The sequence below is a fragment of the Hordeum vulgare genome, chromosome 2H, assembly GCF_904849725.1.
Source record: "Hordeum vulgare subsp. vulgare chromosome 2H, MorexV3_pseudomolecules_assembly, whole genome shotgun sequence".
In the NCBI taxonomy this organism is placed as follows: domain Eukaryota; kingdom Viridiplantae; phylum Streptophyta; class Magnoliopsida; order Poales; family Poaceae; genus Hordeum; species Hordeum vulgare.
In genome coordinates, this window is record NC_058519.1 from 646,625,926 (window position 1) to 646,647,903 (window position 21,978).

Below are 21,978 nucleotides of genomic sequence, written 5' to 3' on the forward strand. Positions count from 1 at the left end.
TAAAATTTTGAGACTAGTAACAGTGCACGTGCAACGCACGTGTAATCGAATGAATTTCCTCATTCATCAGGTTGTATTAAGCTTGCACGTGTAACACACGTTTTATTAGAATTTAATGAATAAACAATATTTGAATATATGAAGCTTACATTTTAAGTTTACATATAGTCTCTTGCACAGTAAGGATTTAGCAAACATTCCACATACTCTACGAATTTTAAATCTTGACAAGATATGTACTGACTTTCCTAAAGCATATTGATATCAAATGCGTCACCAGCATTCACAAATCAACTTTCCTAAAGCATATTGATATCAAATCCGCCACCAGCATTCACAAATCAAGAATCTTAATGAACATCCGTAACATTTCTTCCTTTCTTAGCCAATAAAATATGTATTATAATTCATAGGCATCTACAAATCATATATACAAGGTAGAATTAATCAGAATATATTTTCACAATATTATGACAACTATTGTTCCCCACTATTTAGCTGCTAAGACCATCGCCAATGTTGCCCGAAACACCACCTCTAGTCTCTTATATTTGACATTAATCTGCACGCTGAATCATGTTTTCCTGCATCATTTAGCGCATAGAATATCTTTCTTGTTTCCAGGCTACATGTTGTTTTTGATCAAAATCAATAATTTAGTGACAATTGTTCGTCACAAAATCAACAGTTTGCTTGCTCCTTGTCTCAACACACAAAAATGAAATCAAATATATCTAAATATAGAAATTTCATCTAAAAATAAAACATAAAAGCTATGTCAGCCACATGAGAGTTTCATTCTGATTCCTGCAACCTCATTTGAAATGTCAACAAATTAAAGTATAATGTGCCTATTCATTAATTACATTATAATTCAAGTCCATTTATGCTATAAAGGAATAAATCAAATCTATCTAAATATCATGAATATAGAATAACAAACTGCACACACGTAAATATATTATTTACAACAATAATTCCAACTGAAAACAATCTTTAATAATAAAAATAGCTCCATTCATATTTATTATTCAAGTCCAAACATGATCACTGGTCAACAATGATTTGTGTCTCATTCTTCTCAATGATGGTCATCATCTTGATGTCAGTACCAACGAATTCCGCATCGGCCACGTTGTTGATCTCTAGGAAATTTAAATCCCTCTTCAGTGGGCCGAGCCACCACCAAGCTTTGGCGAAGGCGCAAGCGGCGACGTCCGGCTCGTCCCACATCTCGAGCCAGTAGCGCACGCCGCCCATGCGTGATCTCAACCAAGTAGCGTTCGTTTTGACGCGACACACACTACAGAAGCCGGTGTAGCTCCTCGGGTGGTGGCCGAAACAGGGCAGAGAGAAGCCGGGGGAGAAGGCAGGGATGTTGGGTCCGCGACGGATTCAGTGATGACGACAGTGGTGATGCGGATGAATAGATAGGCGGGGAAGGTCAAACCTATGGTGGGTAAGGCACGGTGGGGGAGGGGGGCATGTGGGTAGGGGGCAGTAGCTGAAGTTCCACTTGCACGTGGTTGCAGCCATTTTTGCGTTTCAGCACACAGCCAGGTGATGCAAATTTACATCACCTTCGTCTGTTTTTACATCAAGCCCTAAAACTGGACTACACAAATTTCTATATACATCATGTGTTGGAGCTCCTTTTTTGGACATGGTGATGCAAAAAAAAAACAGTTTTTACATCAAGTGCCCTATTATACATCACCTTGTTTTTTTTTGAAATCTATTATACATCACCTTGTTGGAGATGCTCTTAACAAATGAGAAAGTACAAACATGACCCTGATGTTATTTACTACGAGTATATATTTTTGCGAAAGGGTGATTTTGTGGATGGATTGACGACAACACCGGTTTTAGATATAAGAAGTGAGAGCACTCCACATTATCAAGTTTGTAGGTGTGAGTGATGGCTTCAGATGAATTGATGTATGTTTTTATCAAAACTTTATGAAATGATTAATAAAAATGGCTGCATGCATTAATTGATGCAGAGACCGGAGGTTTAACCTCCTTTTCAAAAAAATAAGAGTAAAGGCACCAAGCAAGGCAAAACCTTTTGTTTACAACTTCTTACACGCCATTTAGCAGCAATTTTCTCCCCTAAAAAAGCAGCAATTTCCACCTGCGTAGTCAACGGCTTAAATGTTTGGCAACGACTGAAAGCTCCATTTGCTAGATCCAGCTTCCAAGCTGGGCCATTCAGCCTATTATTGTTCCTGTTCTGTTGTATACTGTAGTAACTATATTGTTGGTCCGAACTACTCGACCAGCCACATATTAGTTAGAAATCACAGCGAGCAAGTTGTCGAATGACGAACCGACCAGGCACGCCAAGCAGAGAGACATCCTGTCAACCGCAAAAGGGTTGGGTTATAGAAGTATAGGAGAACGGGAGGCAAGTTATTACACAGGTGGAACTCAACTTGCGGTGTCAGGCGCGATTTGTACGCCTTCCAACTTGAAGAGCCAGCTCAGTGTCTATCTTGAGGGATATGTCGACCGCCTTCACGGAATGCGTCAACGCTCCAGTGCAACGGATTGACAAATTGTTCGAAAGGTACATTCAGAAGAGCGAAAATGAGAATTTTGAGGAGCTATCAGTTAAGGGAATGATAAAGGTGTTTTCATGCCTTGAAATGTATGTAACTCTAGTCTCTCCGATTTTCTTCACCGTGTCGATCGTCACATTTCCAGATGCCTGCAGTTAAAAAAAGGAAGCATAGTAGCAGGCGACAACAAGCGATAGCAAAGATATAGTCACGTTGAAAAGATAACCTTTAATAAAAAAAGGGAGAGAAACATGAACGGAGTTTTGCTTTCGAAACCTGAACTTTATACCTGGGTCTCGAATCTTCCATTTATCAACTGAACTGCATCTTTGAGCATTGATACATCTAGATCCCCATTGGGAAGAGGGACAACCATATTATCCAACATTATACGAGTTAATGAAGTTTTGTTCTCATCAGTATACTTCAATAAATCTCTAACTTCCTCGAGTGTCCTTGTCTCTACCTGATTCATAGAATAAACAAATATGAAGATATGCCTTGATTTGTCTCTATTTTTATTATAAGATATGGCGTTTTTTACAAAATAAATAGGAAGATAGGTATAGCAAACAGATCACTCTGAAACAGACAGGTGAACTGCTGAATTGTGAATACATGCACGGCAAATCACAGGGAAAACTTATTTTAGATGGTATATGAAACCACAATCATAATACCTCAACAGGAACTCGAGGGTTTTCCTTCACCAAGAACTGATCAACAGATGTCATTGCATTTGTAATACCCCCGGCAACAGAAATATGATTATCTTTTATCATAACCATATCAAATAATCCAAGCGTGTGATTCTTCCCACCACCAATTAGTACCTGCATGTATATCAAGCATGAGCAAAACTGCATCACAATGAAGGGCAAAGAACTAAAAGTGATGAAATGGCCACACAAAAAAGGTATGCTTACTGCCCACTTGTCAACCAGACGTAAACCTGGAGCAGTTTTTCTTGTTTCCAATATGCATGCTGGACGAGCAGCATCAGCCATGGCCTGAATGGAAATAGGAGCAAAGAAATTCTCATATGAGCAACATAGAAGCAAATTATGATAGAGAGGGGTACCATATGCTACAAAACAATAGCACCTATCACCTTTGTCATTGTAGCGATTCCACTCATTCTTTGCATGAAATTTAGCACAACCCTCTCAGCAACAATAATACTCTGGGCACACCCTTAATTAAAGAATGAAAATGGGGGAGAGAATATTAAGACTTGAAAAGGAGTTAACACAACATCACACTGTTAAGTGCTGCCGAATATGGTATTTTCAAGGCTTTTTATTATATTTATTATTCAAGTCCAAACACATATAGGTAAAGTTTGATGATGGTCTTCATCTTCCTTTAGGGCTTCTCTGTCTGGTCTTCATATGTGCCGCCGGGTTGCAGTACCTTCTTTCATAGGCGTGCACTTCCTTGCTCAATGGTGTATTTCGTCGAGCAGCCCGCATGAGTGTTGGGGAATGTCGCATGGGAAACAAAAATTTTCCTACGCGCACGAAGACCTATCATGGTGATGTCCATCTACGAGAGGGGATGTGTGATCTACGTACCCTTGTAGACCATACAGCAGAAGCGTTAAGAAACGCGGTTGATGTAGTGGAACGTCCTCACGTCCCTCGATCCGCCCCGCGAACAGTCCCACGATCTAGTGCCGAACGGACGGCACCTCCGCGTTCCGCACACGTACAGCTCGACGATGATCTCGGCCTTCTTGATCCAGCAAGAGAGACGGAGAGGTAGAAGAGTTTTCCGGCAGCGTGACGACGCTCCGGAGGTTGGTGATGATCTCGTCTCAGCAGGGCTCCGCCCGAGCTCCGCAGAAACGCGATCTAGAGGAAAAACCGTGGAGGTATGTGGTCGGGCTGCCGTGGAAAAGTCGTCTCAAATCAGCCCTAAAACCCCACTATATATAGGAGGAGGAGGGGGGAGACTTGCCTTGGGGTCCAAGGACTCCCAAGGGAGTCGTCCGAGCCAAGGGGGAAGGTCTCCCCCTCCCAAACCGAAATCCACTTGGTTTGGAAGGTGGAGTCCTTCTTCCCTTTCCCACCTCCTTCTTTTTTTTCCTTTCCTCTTTGATTTTCTTTCCTATGCGCACAGGCCTCTCTTGGGCTGTCTCACCAGCCGACTAAGGGCTGGTGCGGCACCCCAAACACCCATGGGCTTCCCCGGGGTGGGTGCCCCCCCGGTGAACTCCCGGAACCCATTCGTCATTCCCGGTACATTCCCGGTAACTCCGAAAACCTTCCGGTAATCAAATGAGGTCATCCTATATATCAATCTTCGTTTCCGGACCATTCCGGAAACCCTCGTGACGTCCGTGATCTCATCCGGGACTCCGAACAACATTCGGTAACCAACCATATAACTCAAATACGCATAAAACAACATCGAACCTTAAGTGTGCAGACCCTTCGGGTTCGAGAACTATGTAGACATGACCCGAGAGACTCCTCGGTCAATATCCAATAGCGGGACCTGGATGCCCATATTGGATCCTACATATTCTATGAAGATCTTATCGTTTGAACCTCAGTGCCAAGGATTCATATAATCCCGTATGTCATTCCCTTTGTCCTTCGGTATGTTACTTGCCCGAGATTCGATCGTCAGTATCCGCATACCTATTTCAATCTTGTTTATCGACAAGTCTCTTTACTCGTTCCGTAATACAAGATCCCGTGACTTACACTAAGTCACATTGCTTGCAAGGCTTGTGTGTGATGTTGTATTACCGAGTGGGCCCCGAGATACCTCTCCGTTACACGGAGTGACAAATCCCAGTCTCGATCCATACTAACTCAACGAACACCTTCGGAGATACCTGTAGAGCATCTTTATAGTCACCCAGTTACGTTGCGACGTTTGATACACACAAAGCATTCCTCCGGTGTCCGTGAGTTATATGATCTCATGGTCATAGGAACAAATACTTGACACGCAGAAAACAGTAGCAACAAAATGACACGATCAACATGCTACGTCTATTAGTTTGGGTCTAGTCCATCACATGATTCTCCTAATGATGTGATCCCATTATCAAGTGACAACACTTGCCTATGGCCAGGAAACCTTGACCATCTTTGATCAACGAGCTAGTCAACTAGAGGCTTACTAGGGACAGTGTTTTGTCTATGTATCCACACAAGTATTGTGTTTCCAATCAATACAATTATAGCATGGATAATAAACGATTATGGTGAACTAAGAAATATAATAATAACTAATTTATTATTGCCTCTAGGGCATATTTCCAACAGTCTCCCACTTGCACTAGAGTCAATAATCTAGTTCACATCACCATGTGATTCCAACGAATCCAACACCCATATAGTTATGGGTCTGATCATGTGTTGCTCGTGAGAGAGGTTTTAGTCAATGGTTCTGAAACTTTCAGATCCGTGCGTTTTTACAAATATTTATGTCATCTTATAGATGCTGCTACTACGTGCTATTCAGAAATGCTCCAAATATCTACTATACTATACGAATCTATTTCACTACTCATAGTTATTCAGATTAGTGTCAAAGCTTGCATCGACGTAACCCTTTACGACGAACTCTTTCACCACCTCCATAATCGAGAAAAATTCCTTAGTCCATTAGTTACTAAGGATAAATTTTGACCGCTGCTAGTGATTCAATCATGGATCACTCCCTGTACCTCTCAACATACTTTGATTCAAGGCACACATCAGGTGCGGTACACAACATGGCATACTTTAGATTCTACGGCTAAGGCATAGAAGACGACCTTCGTCTATTCTCTTTATTCTGCCGGGGTCGGGTTTTGAGTCTTACTCAAATTCACACCTCACAACGCAACCAAGAACTCCTTCTTTGCTGATCTATTTTGAACTCCTTCAAAAACTTGTCAAGGCATGCATCTTATTGAAACTTTCATTAAGCGCTTTTGATCTATCTCCATAGATCTTTAATGCTCAACGTTCAAGTAGCGCAATCCAGGTATTCCTTTGAAAACTCCTTTCAAACAACCTTATATGCTTTACAAAAATTCTACATTACTTCTGATCAACAATATGTCTACCACATATACTTATCAGAAATTCTATAGTGCTCCCACTCACTTCTTTGGAAATACAAGTTTCTCATAAACCTTGTACAAACCCAAAATCTTTGATCATCTCATCAAAATGTATATTCCAACTCCGAGATGCTTGCACCAGTCCATTGAAGGATCACTGGAGCTTGCATACTTGCTAGTAGCTTTAGGATCGACAAAACCTTCTGGTTGTATCACATACAATGTTTGCTCAAGGAAACCGTTGAGAAAACAATGTTTTGACATCCTACGTGCAATATTTCATAAATAATGCATCAACAACTAACACAATTCTAACAGACCTTTAGCATCGCTACGAGTGAGAAAGTCTCATCATAGTCAACTGTTTGATCTTGTCGAAAACATCTTTGCGACAAGTCGAGCTTTTTCTTAATAGTGACTTATCACCATCATCGTCTGTCTTCTTTTAAAGATCCATCTTTACTCAATAGTCTTATGAACATCAAGTAGTTCTTTCAAAGTCTACACTTTGTTTTCATACATGGATCCTCTCTCGGATTTCATGGCTTCCAGCCATTTGTCAGAATCTGGGCCCACCATCGCTTTCTCCATAACTCGTAGGTTCACTGTTGCTCAACAACATGACCTCCAAGACAGGGTTACCGTACCACTCTGTAGTAGTATGCGACCTTGTCAACCTACGAGGCTTGTAGTAACTTGATCCGATGCTTGATGATCACCATCATCAGCTTCCACTTCAATTGGTGTAGGCGCCACAGGAACAACTTCCTGCGCCCTGCTACACACTGGTTGAAGTGATGGTTCAATAACCTCATCAAGTTCTACTACCCTCCCACTTAATTCTTTCTGGAGAAACCTTTCCTCGAGAAAGGATCCGTTTCTAGAAACAAACACTTTGCTTTCGGATCTGAGATAGGAGATGTACCCAACTGTTTTGGATATCCTATGAAGATGCATTTATCCGCTTTGGGTTCGAGCTTATCAGACTGAAACTTTTTCACATAAGTGTCGAAGCCCCAAACTTTCAAGAAACGACAGTTTAGATTTCTCTAAACCTCAGTCTATACTGTGTCATCTCAACGGAAATACGCGGTGCCCTATTTGAAGTGAGTGCGGTTGTCTCTAATGCATAACCCATAAACGATAGTGGTAATTCGATAAGAGACATCATAGTATGCACCATACCAAATAGTGCGTGGCTATGACATTCAGACACATCATCACACTATGATGTTCCAGGTGGCATGAACTGCGAAACAATTTCCACATTGTCTTAACTGCGTACGAAAACTCGTAACTCAGATATTCATTTCCATGATCATATCGTAGACAGTTTATCCTATTGTTACGACGAACTTCACTCTGAAACGGAATTGAACTTTTCAACATTTCAGACTTGTGATTCATTAAGTAAATACTCTTGTATCTACTCAAATCGTCTGTGAAGTAAGAACATAATGATATCCACTACGTGCCTCAGCACCCATTGGACTGCATACATCAAAATGTATCACTTCCAACAAGTTACTATCTTATTTCATTTCAATGAAAACAAGGCCTTGCTCATGTGGTATGATTTGCATGTCACTAGTGATTCGAAATCAGGTGAGTACAAAGATCCATCAGCATGGAGCCTCTTCATGCAATTTATACTAACATGATTCAAGCGGCAGTGCCACAAGTAAGTGGTACTATCATCATTAACTCGTATCTTTTGGCACCAATATCATGAACATGTGTAACACTACGATCGAGATTCAATAAATCATTGAAGGTGAATATTCAAGAAAATAGAGTAACCATTATTCTCCTTAAATGAATAATCGTATTGCAATAAACACGATCCAATCATGTTCATGCTTAACGCAAGCACCAAATAACAATTATTTAGGTTTAACACGAATCCCGATGGTAGAGGGAGCGTGCGACGTTTGATCATATCAACCTTGGAAACACTTCCAACACGTATCGTCACCTCGCCTTTAGCTAGTCTCCGTTTATGCCGTAGCTTTCATTTCGTGTTACTAATCACTTAGCAACCGAACCGGTATCCAATACCCTCATGCTACTAGGAGTACTAGTAAAGTACACATCAATATCATGTATATCAAATACACTTCTTTCGACTTTTGCCAGCCTTCTTATTTACCAAGTATCTAGAGTTGCTCCGCCGCAGTGAATGTTCCCCTCATTACAGAAGCACCTAGTCTCGGGTTCGGGTTTAATCTTGGGTCTCTTCATTAGTGCAGCAACTGTTTTTCCGTTTCACGAAGTATCCCTTCTAGCCCTTGCCTTTCTTGAAACTTAGTGGTTTTACAAACCATCAACTATTGATGCTCCTTCTTGATTTCTACTTTCGCAGTGTCAAACATCGCGAATCGCTCAAGGATTATTGTATCTATCCTTGATATGTTATAGTTCATTACGAAGCTCTCACAGCTTGGTGGCAGTGACTTTGGAGAACCATCACTATCTCATCTGGAAGATTAACTCCCATTTTATTCAAGTGATTGTCATACTCAGACAATCTGAGCACATGCTCAACGATTGAGCTTTTCTCCTTTACTTTGTGGACAAAGAATCTTGTTGGAGGTCTCGTACCTCTTAACAAGGGCACAAGCATGAAATCACAATTTCATCTCTTTAGAACATCACTTATGTTCCATGACGTTTTACAACGTTTTCGGCGCCTTGCTTCTAAGCCATTAAGTATTTTGCACTGAACTATCGTGTAGTCATCAGCAACGTGTATGTCGGATGTTCATAGCATCCACAGACGACGCTCGAGGTGCAGCACACCGAGTGGTGCATTAAGGACATAAGCCTTCTGCGTAGCAACGAGGACAATCCTCGGTTTTACAGACTCAGTCTGCAAAGTTTGCTACTATCAATTTTCAACTAAATTTTCTCTAGGAACATATAAAAATAGTAGAGCTATAGCGCAAGCTACATCGTAATTCGCAAAGACCATTAGACTATGTTCATGACAATTAGTTCAATTAATCATATTACTTAGGAACTCCCACTCAAAAAGTACATCTCTCTAGTCATTTGAGTGGTACATGATCCAAATCCACTATCTCAAGTCCGATCATCACGTGAGTCGAGAATAGTTTCAGTGGTAAGCATCTCTATGCTAATCATATCAACTATACGATTCATGCTCGATCTTTCGGTCTCATGTGTTCCGAGGCCATGTCTGCACATGCTAGGCTCGTCAAGCTTAACCCGAGTGTTCCGCGTGCGCAACTGTTTTGCACCCGTTGTATGTGAACGTTGAGTCTATCACACCCGATCATCACGTGGTGTCTCGAAACGACGAACTGTAGCAACGGTGCACAGTCGGGGAGAACACAATTTCGTCTTGAAATTTTAGTGAGAGATCACCTCATAATGCTACCGTCGTTCTAAGCAAAATAAGGTGCATAAAAGGATTAACATCACATGCAATTCATAAGTGACATGATATGGCCATCATCACGTGCTTCTTGATCTTCATCACCAAAGCACCGGCACGTTCTTCTTGTCACCGGCGTCACACCATGATCTCCATCATCATGATCTCCATCAACGTGTCGCCATCGGGGTTGTCGTGCTACTCATGCTATTACTACTAAAGCTACGTCCTAGCAAAATAGTAAACGCATCTGCAAGCACAAACGTTAGTTATAAAGACAACCCTATGGCTCCTGCCGGTTGCCGTACCATCGACGTGCAAGTCGATATTATCTATTACAACATGATCATCTCATGCATCCAATATATCACATCACATCGTTGGCCATATCACATCACAAGCATACCCTGCAAAAACAAGTTAGACGTCCTCTAATTTTGTTGTTGCATGTTTTACGTGGTGACCATGGGTATCTAGTAGGATCGCATCTTACTTACGCAAACACCACAACAGAGATATATGAATTGCTATTTAACCTCATCCAAGGACCTCCTCGGTCAAATCCGATTCAACTAAAGTTGGAGAAACTGACACCTGCCAGTCATCTTTGAGCAACGGAGTTACTCGTAGCGATGAAACCAGTCTCTCGTAAGCGTACGAGTAATGTCGGTCCGAGCCGCTTCGATCCAACAATACCGTGGAATCAAGAAAAGACTAAGGAGGGTAGCAAAACGCACATCACCGCCCACAAAAACTTTTGTGTTCTACTCGAGAAGACATCTATGCATGAACCTAGCTCATGATGCCACTGTTGGGGAACGTCGCATGGGAAACAAAAATTTTCCTACGCGCACGAAGACCTATCATGGTGATGTCCATCTACGAGAGGGGATGTGTGATCTACGTACCCTTGTAGACCATACAGCAGAAGCGTTAAGAAACGCGGTTGATGTAGTGGAACGTCCTCACGTCCCTCGATCCGCCCCGCGAACCGTCCCGCGAACAGTCCCACGATCTAGTGCCGAACGGACGGCACCTCCGCGTTCCGCACACGTACAGCTCTATGATGATCTCGGCCTTCTTGATCCAGAAAGAGAGACGGAGAGGTAGAAGAGTTCTCCGGCAGCGTGACGGCGCTCCGGAGGTTGGTGATGATCTCGTCTCAGCAGGGCTCCGCCCGGGCTCCGCAGAAACGCGATCTAGAGGAAAAACCGTGGAGGTATGTGGTCGGGCTGCCGTGGAAAAGTCGTCTCAAATCAGCCCTAAAACCCCACTATATATAGGAGGAGGAGGGGGGAGACTTGCCTTGGGGTCCAAGGACTCCCAAGGGAGTCGTCCGAGCCAAGGGGGAAGGTCTCCCCCTCCCAAACCGAAATCCACTTGGTTTGGAAGGTGGAGTCCTTCTTCCCTTTCCCACCTCCTTCTTTTTTTTCCTTTCCTCTTTGATTTTCTTTCCTATGCGCACAGGCCTCTCTTGGGCTGTCTCACCAGCCGACTAAGGGCTGGTGCGGCACCCCAAACACCCATGGGCTTCCCCGGGGTGGGTGGCCCCCCCGGTGAACTCCCGGAACCCATTCGTCATTCCCGGTACATTCCCGGTAACTCCGAAAACCTTCCGGTAATCAAATGAGGTCATCCTATATATCAATCTTCGTTTCCGGACCATTCCAGAAACCCTCGTGACGTCCGTGATCTCATCCGGGACTCCGAACAACATTCGGTAACCAACCATATAACTCAAATACGCATAAAACAACGTCGAACCTTAAGTGTGCAGACCCTTCGGGTTCGAGAACTATGTAGACATGACCCGAGAGACTCCTCGGTCAATATCCAATAGCGGGACCTGGATGCCCATATTGGATCCTACATATTCTATGAAGATCTTATCGTTTGAACCTCAGTGCCAAGGATTCATATAATCCCGTATGTCATTCCCTTTGTCCTTCGGTATGTTACTTGCCCGAGATTCGATCGTCAGTATCCGCATACCTATTTCAATCTTGTTTATCGACAAGTCTCTTTACTCGTTCCGTAATACAAGATCCCGTGACTTACACTAAGTCACATTGCTTGCAAGGCTTGTGTGTGATGTTGTATTACCGAGTGGGCCCCGAGATACCTCTCCGTTACACGGAGTGACAAATCCCAGTCTCGATCCATACTAACTCAACGAACACCTTCGGAGATACCTGTAGAGCATCTTTATAGTCCCCCAGTTACGTTGCGACGTTTGATACACACAAAGCATTCCTCCGGTGTCCGTGAGTTATATGATCTCATGGTCATAGGAACAAATACTTGACACGCAGAAAACAGTAGCAACAAAATGACACGATCAACATGCTACGTCTATTAGTTTGGGTCTAGTCCATCACATGATTCTCCTAATGATGTGATCCCATTATCAAGTGACAACACTTGCCTATGGCCAGGAAACCTTGACCATCTTTGATCAACGAGCTAGTCAACTAGAGGCTTACTAGGGACAGTGTTTTGTCTATGTATCCACACAAGTATTGTGTTTCCAATCAATACAATTATAGCATGGATAATAAACGATTATCATGAACTAAGAAATATAATAATAACTAATTTATTATTGCCTCTAGGGCATATTTCCAACAACGAGTGCCTCCTCCCTTGTTCTTGGACTCCTTGAACGCGCCAACAGGTTCTCCCAAGGAGACCAAGAGCTCTCACCCACAACCTCCTTGACATTGTTGGAATCACTTGGTCGTCTGTGTCAATGACCTCGGGGCGTAGCTGGTGGGAGGTCAAGGAAAAGTGTGTGATGTTGGTGGAGGCAGATGTAGAGGATAAGAATTCAACATAGAATAAGAAATTGAACATACAAACTATCATGCCCTCCATATGTCTAAATTCAGATTAGGCATGTCTTACTACATCTCAGTACTTAACAAATAGTCCTCCTCAGCTTCGTCTACCAATTTATTTGCTTGTGTTCGCTGCACTGTCCCTGCTCAAACAAAAATTACAGATTGGTGCAAAGAGGGGTGCCATAGAAAGTTTAGAAAAATATCTAATAGAGGGGTGTTTAGGAAAAATTTCATGTTCAACATAGTAGGGTGGATTAAACTAATACTAATATTGTACTTCCTTCGATCCATAATAAGTGGCGTAGTTTTAAATTAAGGTAAAACTAACCTTAGTTGTGATACTTATTTTGGATAGAAAGGAGTAATTTTCACATTCATATTCAGTAGGTCCATGCATCAAACCATCATCGGATCTCGGATTTGCACTTGCCTGCGTCCAACGTCCTCAAATGACAGCAGAACCGCCACTCTCCCTCCATTTTTATTTTTATATTTGAACAAGGAGAATTCCCAACTTTTGTTCACTTGTTTCCATGCCTAGTAAATGCCTTTATTTTCCTTTGATTTAAATGTTCTATGCACTCTGTTTCATTCCATCTATAACAGAACAACATATATTTGGGATATAACTTTTCAGTTGCAGCAATCCGAGCAAGATATATTGATGGACGGATAGGGTAGTACAATGAATCTACAGTCCCCTCTTCGCAAAACAATATTTGTGACAACAAGAATTGGGGGAGAGAAAAGAATGGCACTACTAATCTCTACTATAGGGACTAAGAGCTAATTCAGGTCTTATGTAACGCGATGTTATAGGGGCAGGCGACTTCTCTACCATGGCTATCCATAGGTCATGAGCATAAGTTAGCCTGTATCCACCACATAGAACACATCTAATGGCTCTCATGTAAACTACTTTTAGAATTGAAAGGTCTACAGATGTTCAAAAAAAGAGGTTAAAAAGAGTACAATCTTCTCCAAAGCTTCATGATTAGAATATATTTTCAGCACATATGATTATAATGGTCTCCAAAACTTCGTTGGACACATGCATGAAACTTGTTGATTGTACAAAGTTGTATGGGCCAGAAATCTGAAACTGTATTTTTGTGAACTTTTTCAGTTCCTAGCTGATTTTGGTTCAATTTTAAAAGAGCCTAACTTTCTATTTTGTGAACTTCTCTAGGTCTGGAAGATAACAGCTGAATGTGAAACAATCAGACCTGCTATTTTGTGAACAGAGTAAGCTATTTTCTTTCTTCTTTTATGCAAAATATAGCAGTAGTGGAAGTAGTACACTCCTTAGTAGCAACAAGAAGTAGTTATATAGGGTATATATGTCTCCATTGACCATCACAATTACATATAGGATCACATCAGCTCCAACTAACGATGTAGCAGCAGTAGTAAATACACAAAGAATGGAAATCCTGATCATAGCCAAAAATAATAGTAGAAGTGAAACCAATTTGTCCCATCCTTGTTTGCATGTTGAGTAAGGTCCCTATCTCTCTAGCACATAAAAAAGAATGGAATTTCATCAAGAAATACCAGCAGTCTGCTGCATGTTGCGTAAGTACCAAATCTCTCTAGCCGATCTTGAGCATTGTTGTTTAGGACTTCGTCGTCGCCGTGTCCATGGAGCGGCGCCCCGTCTCAATGTCATGGTGATCCTTCAACCCGCATGGCCTTCTCCTTGTATCCTCCTCTATTGTCAAATGTGAGCTTCAGGTCATCACGGGTGCAGAACGGGTCTTTCTTCTTCTTCTCCTTCTCATCGGTTTTCAAACTTGATGAGCAACCAATCTAGGGGCATGAGTTCTCTTTGATTAGCAGAATATTTCAATTGCAAAAACAACTCAGTTTTTACCGCACATTGATTCAGATAACACTTTTTGTGAGGGATTTAGAAGATACTTAGTATCAGAAGCCAAACAAAAAAATCAATTCAGTTGCTTTTACATTAAAATGGACTAATTCATTAAGAATAATCACCAATCAAGTTTATTAGTAGTTTATTCAGAAAGTTGGGACTATGATTTAGAACCCAAAAAATCCATATATTGCCTAATAGAAGAGAGTGGACTTTTAGCTCCCGGGTGCCTAGGCACCCTATATGAACAGTAAAATCAAAAGAAATAGAAAACAAAATAAGAAAAATCTGAAACTTTGCAGCATCAAAGATGACAAAATTTTGCAGGTGTTTGCAAGTTTTCATGCCAAAAAACTATTCGAGGAGCTCTACACACGAAAAATATTTCAATGCTTGAAGTTTTGAACACTTTTAGCATTGTAATCTGAAACTTGTTTGTACATCTTTCTCTACATGATATTTTGACATGAAAACTTGTAGGAACCTACAAAGTTTGATCATCGTTGATGCTGCAAAGTTTCAGATTTTTTCGATTTTGTTTTCTATTTTTTTGATTGTACTGTTCATAGAGGGTGTCTAGGCACCCGGGAGCTATCACACCTTTCTCCTAACAGAAACATCATAGAAAATTTGGATCTACGCCAACAACACGATATGAGACATATCCGTTCCCCACGAGGAAGGGGATTACACGCAAACAAAAGGAAAATCAGGTCTGCATTAAAAAGTTCAAAAGAAAATCCTGTACGAGCAAATGGGTAAAGGGAAATATTGTTGCGTAGTGTGTACCTGAAGTCCTAGTTCTATATGAAATCGTAGTCAATCTCCACGCTCCAAAGCTTCATGATTAGAATATATTTTCAGCACATATGATTATAATGCCTTTTATGATAGTATGCAGTGATATTCTCTTCCTGGTAGTTTGTGGTTAAATGCATTGCTTTTCTGACTTTGCAATGTGCTGCAGGCATGTGCAGAACAACAGGCTAACCGGAACACTCGATGTGCTGCGTGATCTTCCCCTGAAAGACCTATAATTGCTTTACCAATTTACACATATACCTCCTTAGCTCATACTGTTGAATGATGATGGTCACACTACTCCGTGACGAGATAACGTGCAAAATCCTGCGTGTTGTTGAGAGAGAAAAAACATTTCCACGAAACAAAGGTCTGACTGCATTTCTCGCATGCCTATTCCTGAATCTTGATTCTGTGCATGTTTACAGGAATGAGGAGAACAATCAGTTCGCAGGATCAATCCCAGAGAAGATGCTCTACATCCCAAAATTTCTGTAAGAATTCCATCCTATTTTATCGAGATCCAAGAACCAAAAGATCTTGGCTAACTACTGGCTGCCTAACAAATCAATATTCTTGCCTAAATTTTCTGCAAAAGAAACGGCAACCATCTCACTATTCCGATCCCCGGTTCCTCTCCGACTCCAGCGATGTCGTCTCCTTCTCTAGCTGCGCATCCTCACATTACTGTAATTCCTGCAGTTAGTCCACATGACACTACTCACGGTGGTGGTCTTGGGTGGCATGCCAACAAGGTGTCTCCGACCAAGGCTGCCGGATTCAGTATTCTTGCTGCCAGATTATTGACCATTGCCGTCGTTGTGACTGTGTTCGCAACCTCGAGACGGCGACAGGAGATGTCCACTCAGGAAGGGCACCTGAGGAGGAGGGCGAAGGTGCGGCGGGCCGCTGCGGCTGGGCGAGGAGGAGACGCCGGTGGAGGCTGTACGGAGGTGGGGGCGGACGAGCCGCGGGCTGCTGCAGCTCGGGCAGGAGGAGGCGCCCACCGGCCGCGAGAGGTGTAGGGGCGAGCGAGGCAAGCGGACGGCATGGGCGGGGCGCACGGGGTGTAGGGCGAGCTGGCGGCGCGGGCGGGCAGGGCGCGGGGGCGGCACGGGCGGGGCAAGGGGGCGGCATGGGCAGGGCGCACGGGGTGCAGGGCGAGCGGGCGGCGCGGGCGGGCGGGGCGAGGGGGCAGGGCGCACGGGTGCAGGGCGGGCGAGCGGAGCGACCGGGAGGAGGCGCTGAGAGCGGGGCGAGGTGGGCGAGCGGGGGGAACGGGAGGAGGCGGGCAAGCGGGGGGATAACCGCGAGACGACGTGGGGGTGGACGATTAGCGCTAACGAAAATTGTTTAGTTTCGTTAACAACGTATCTTGATCGTTGATGATGTAATTAGATGGCTGAGATGGTGAGTTGGATCTGCCCTCTCGTGCTTTTAATAGTAGAGATGAGGGTTTATCCGTGAACGTGTGGGTCAATCGGCGCGTTACACATATTGATATACAACATCAATACAAATTATGGAAGAACAACATCCAACATCAGTACAAATTAGATGGATGATTAGAGAAAATACGATGTTGTGATTCGCACCATTGTATTTTCCTCTAATTCAACTTGGTCTATTGCATCCATCTAATTTATACTGGTATATGTCATATAGCAACTCATCATCATCTTAATCAACTCTTCGTTATTCTAGGTAAAATAGCATAAAAAGGTGAACTCCTCATCATTCTGGTTGTTATCATACAACTAGCAAGTGATCAAGTTATCACAAGTTAGAAACACTAACTACTGCTCTCTTCTTGGTAAGATAGCATAAAAAAGGTATACTCCTACATCTCCATACTGAAGAATAGAGACCAACCTATCTCCAACTTGTGGCGTGATAAACCTATCTCCGTCAATCAAGATATTGTGTCCAAGTGGTTGCGTGGATGCTTTTCTTGCATTGCTCCATCCTTTGATTTTCAGGGTTTCTTCACTTCGAGATATTCTGTATTTACCAGGTTAACTCATACACATTGGGCGTAAGCTAACCATATGTAAATCACCGGTGGTAAACATCCATTTAGGCACGATCTCTGATGGGAGTACCTGTTGAAGAAGATAAGTAATAATAACATAGTTAGCTAAACTAGTTTTGCTTAAGAACAATGTATGTAAAAGATGGACTAGTGACACAATGTTAAAAAATTTATTACAAAGTTGTCTGAAGTGATGTTATAAGGGGTCAACTGGTGCACTAGTGGAACATATCCATGATAAATTTTGCGAGTCATGTTATATTTAGCATGATACTCAACATCATGAATAAATGAGATGAGATGATTTTTCTCAACCAAGTAAGCTCAGAGCCATAACTGTAGTAGGTTCGATCTATTATCTGTCGTGTAGTTCTTGTAGCACGGAAATAAGCTAATAATTGAAAATAAAGAAATTTAGTCAGGATGAGTACCGGATACTTTTCAATAATCAATATAAATAACCTAACAAATCTGTTGACAAACGCACCTCGAGGTACAACTCGAATCAAGTCATCCTCTACATGCACCCAAATTTATATATTATTATCACGAACATCGTTATTACCATGATCGAAGATAATGTCCATGCCCTCGTCCAATCCATACACCTTGTAGAATGCTCTCCAATTAGAACAACCAAAATATGTGTGATCTTCTTCATTTTTTACCTTAACAACAAAAGTGAAATGCTTCGTTCTTAGGTGAGCTATCTTCGGCTTTATACTATCCTTCTCCTTGAAATGAAACTTGTCCAAGACAACGAATCTTGCATGACAGGAAACACACTGGTTGTATGAGATCTTCCTCTTGACGCAAGCCCATGGAAACACACCTAACCCCACATAGAACTGTCATGAAGACCATGGGTTAGCACACAAGGCGTAACGGACAATGCTTACCATACCATGGGATCACTTGATCCCTCTCGGTACATCTTGTACGCTCTGTGTGTTGATCAACTTGATTCACTCTTTGACTTAGTCTTGATCAACATTGTGTCTTTATGACCATTCTTTGGATAATACCTTGAATACCACCTTGGTCATCATATAAACTCCTTGAAACCAACAGATGGACTTCAAGAAGTGCCTATGGACAAATCCTTCGAATAACTGAAGGCAGCCATAAGTCCATAGGAATTGTCATCAATTACCAAAACCACATACAAAGAAATATGCTCTAACACCTATCCTTAAACAAAACTTGCCTGTTGAAACTCTAGGAGATCCTCCTCCACCCAAGGGTGATCCTGTGTTTGATTTAAAGCAATTACCTCATACTTTGAAATATGCTTATTGATGACCCACAAGTCTAGGGGATCAATCGTAGTCCTTTCGATAAGTAAGAGTGTCGAACCCAACGAGGAGCAGAAGGCTATGATAAACAGATTTCAGCAAGGTAATAACTGCAAGCACTGAAAGTAGCGGTAACAAGTGATGGTGTAGTGAGGTGAAACGTACCAAGCGAAAAGTAACAAGTAACAAGTAGTAGAAACGGTGCAGCAAGTGGCCCAATCCCTTTTGTAGCAAGGGACAAGCCTGAACAAAGTCTTATAGGAGGAAAAACGCTCCCGAGTACACACGGGAATTTCTGTCATGCTAGTTTCATCATGTTCATATGATTCGCGTTCGTTACTTCGATAGTTTGATATGTGGGTGGACCGGCGCTTGGGTACTGCCCTTACTTGGACAAGCATCCCACTTATGATTAACCCCTCTCGCAAGCATCCACAACTACAAAAGAAGAATTAAGACAACGTCTAACCATAACATTAAACTAGTGGATCCAAAACAGCCCCTTACGAAGCAACGCATAGACTGGGGTTTAAGCTTCTGTCACTCCAGCAACCCATCATCTACTTACTAATCCCCAATGCCTTCCTCTAGGCCCAAATATGGTGAAGTGTTATGTAGTCGACGTTCACATAACACCACTAGAGGAAAAACAACATACAACATATCAAAATACCGAACGAATATCAAATTCACATGACTATTATTAACATGACTTATCCCATGTCCTCAGGAACAAAAGTAACTACTCACAAAGCATAATCATAATCATGATCAGAGGTGTAATGAATAGCATCAAGGATCTGAACATAAACTCTTCCACCAAGTAATCCAACTAGCATCAACTACAAAGAGTAATCGACACTACTAGTAACCTTACAAGTACCAATCGGAGTCGTGAGACGGAGATTGATTACAAGAGATGAACTAGGGATTGGAGAGGAGATTGTGCTGATGAAGATGTTGATGAAGACGCCTCCCCTCCGACGAGAGGAGTGTTGGTGATGACGATGGCGACGATTTCCCCCTCCGACAGGGAAGTTTCCCCGACAGGATCGTCCTGCCTGAAAAGACCTCGATGACGCCTAGAGGGGGGGGGGGGTGAATAGGCTATTTAAAAACTTCTTCGGATTTGGCTCAAAACTAATGCGGAAACACACTAAGAGGAAACTTTTCAAGCACAAATCCTAAATGCAATAGGCACCGCAACGTGTATCAACAACACGATCTACCAAGATGGACACAATACAGTTACTAACAAGCACAAGCAAGTTACACAAACTTACTTGACCTATATCACACGACAATTAGGTGAACGACACAAGATACTATATCACACTATAGCACACGATATATCAAACGCTGCAAGCGAGAACGTGTGGATATAGAGGGTAAGCTTGAACGATTAATCTTGTACAAATAAATAGCCAACACAATATAATGAGCACAAACAATATGCAATGTATGTATGCTCAAGTAACACAAGTAAACCACAAGTAAGGAGTTAGGGTTAAGGATAACCAAGGTCACTGAGACGAAGATGTATCCCGATGTTCACTTCCTTGGAGGGAAGCTAGTCACCGTTAGAGAGGTGGATGTTACCACGAAGGCACACCAACGCCACGAAGGCTCACCCTATTCTCCCTTTGAGACAACACCACGAAGGCGTTTCTCAACCACTAGTGGTAAGCCTTTGAGGTGGCTTCCAAACCCTCACAAACTTTTCCGGGGGGTAATCACACGGATTGATTCCTCTCCAAAGAACTCCTACCGCCTAGGAGTCTCCAACCTCCAAGAGTAACAAGATCACAGGAAATGCTCAAAACTTGCTCAAATCTCAAATAACTTGGGTTGAGAGAAGGATAGAGAGACGATCTATCTTTTGATTGGAACAATTCTCAAAGGGGCTCACAAGTGCTCTTGGGATCTAAGATTTGGTGTGAGCAAATGTGTGTGAGGTAGAAATATGTTCTTATGAGGATATGGCTATGTTGGGCGCCCTCTAACGAAGTGGGAGGGGGGGGTATATATAGTGAGGAGACTAAAACAGCCGTTGGGGTCACTTAAGTCTGACAGTGGTCGGACATCCCGCTGTTCTCGGATGTCCGGACTCCCACAAGGTGTCGGACGTCCGACAGGGGTCGGTCGTCCGAGGGATGTATATATATCTGGAAACACTGTGTAGTCGAACAAGAACCGGACGTCCGGAGGGAGCCGGAAGTCCGAGTTATTTGACTCAAATATCTTTGGTGCAGGGTTCCGGATTTCCGGAGGAGGTCGGACGTCCGGCCCTCGGACGACAGGAGGAGGCCGGAAGTCCGAGTTATTTGACTCAAGTTTCTCTGGTGCAGGGTTCCGGATTTCCGAAGGAGGTCGGACGTCCGGCCCTCGGATGTACGGAGGAAGCCGGATGTCCGAGGCACTGGTTCTGTTTTGAGATAACAGCAGAGCAGTGGAGATGTGGTATAGAACAGTAGAGATGTAGTTTGAGCAAGTTCATCGCAAAACCTGTGATCCCCTCTTAATAGTGCGGGATCCCTAAAGACTCAAGAATTATAGAAGGGTACCGATGATGCATACTTGAGTGTATACTTTTATTCGCTGATCATCACTCCGCACCACTAACGTCAAAGGGACTGATACCGTTGAGTTAGCCCTTTCACTTGAGCTTGATGTTGTTGTTCCTTCTTGGCTCAAGTTGAAAGCAACACATGATGAAGTCTTCAAGTAGCTCTCCCATACACAATGTGGAAAGCTTAGCTTATGTATTCATCTTCATTTGTCCACTATGTGAACATCCACAAGAGTCAAGCATGTAGTGCTCAGGAATGCTTATCTTGATCTTGTCCTTGTCAGCACATGAGCTTGTCCTTATCAACACATGATCATTCACAATAGCTTAAAGGGGATTAGTGATTAGTTATCTATATGTGTGTTGTCAGCAACACCAAAACACGATTAAGGGCATGACTGCACTTTCAATCTCCCCCTTTTTGGTAGTTGATGACAACATACATATAGCTCTCAAAAATAGTAAGAAACATGTGTGGCTTAGGAGAGATTTGTTACGATGCTTATGAAGCTCCCCCTGATTATATGCATAGTAAAAT

At 42.6% G+C, this 21,978-nt stretch overlaps 1 protein-coding gene across 1 annotated transcript; it reads right to left on the reverse strand.

Moving 5' to 3' along the window:
• Positions 1–2,578: 2,578 nt before the first annotated feature.
• On the reverse strand, positions 2,579–18,163 carry LOC123428901 (nicotinate-nucleotide pyrophosphorylase [carboxylating], chloroplastic-like). The gene is made up of 7 exons (XM_045113005.1): positions 18,142–18,163; positions 16,383–16,883; positions 3,676–3,758; positions 3,491–3,574; positions 3,245–3,397; positions 2,854–3,030; positions 2,579–2,713 (listed from the first exon to the last, which is right to left on the reverse strand). The coding sequence occupies exons 1-7, from the start codon at positions 18,161–18,163 to the stop codon at positions 2,579–2,581; spliced, it is 1,155 nt and encodes a 384-aa protein (XP_044968940.1).
• Between the last annotated feature and the right edge of the window lie 3,815 nt (positions 18,164–21,978).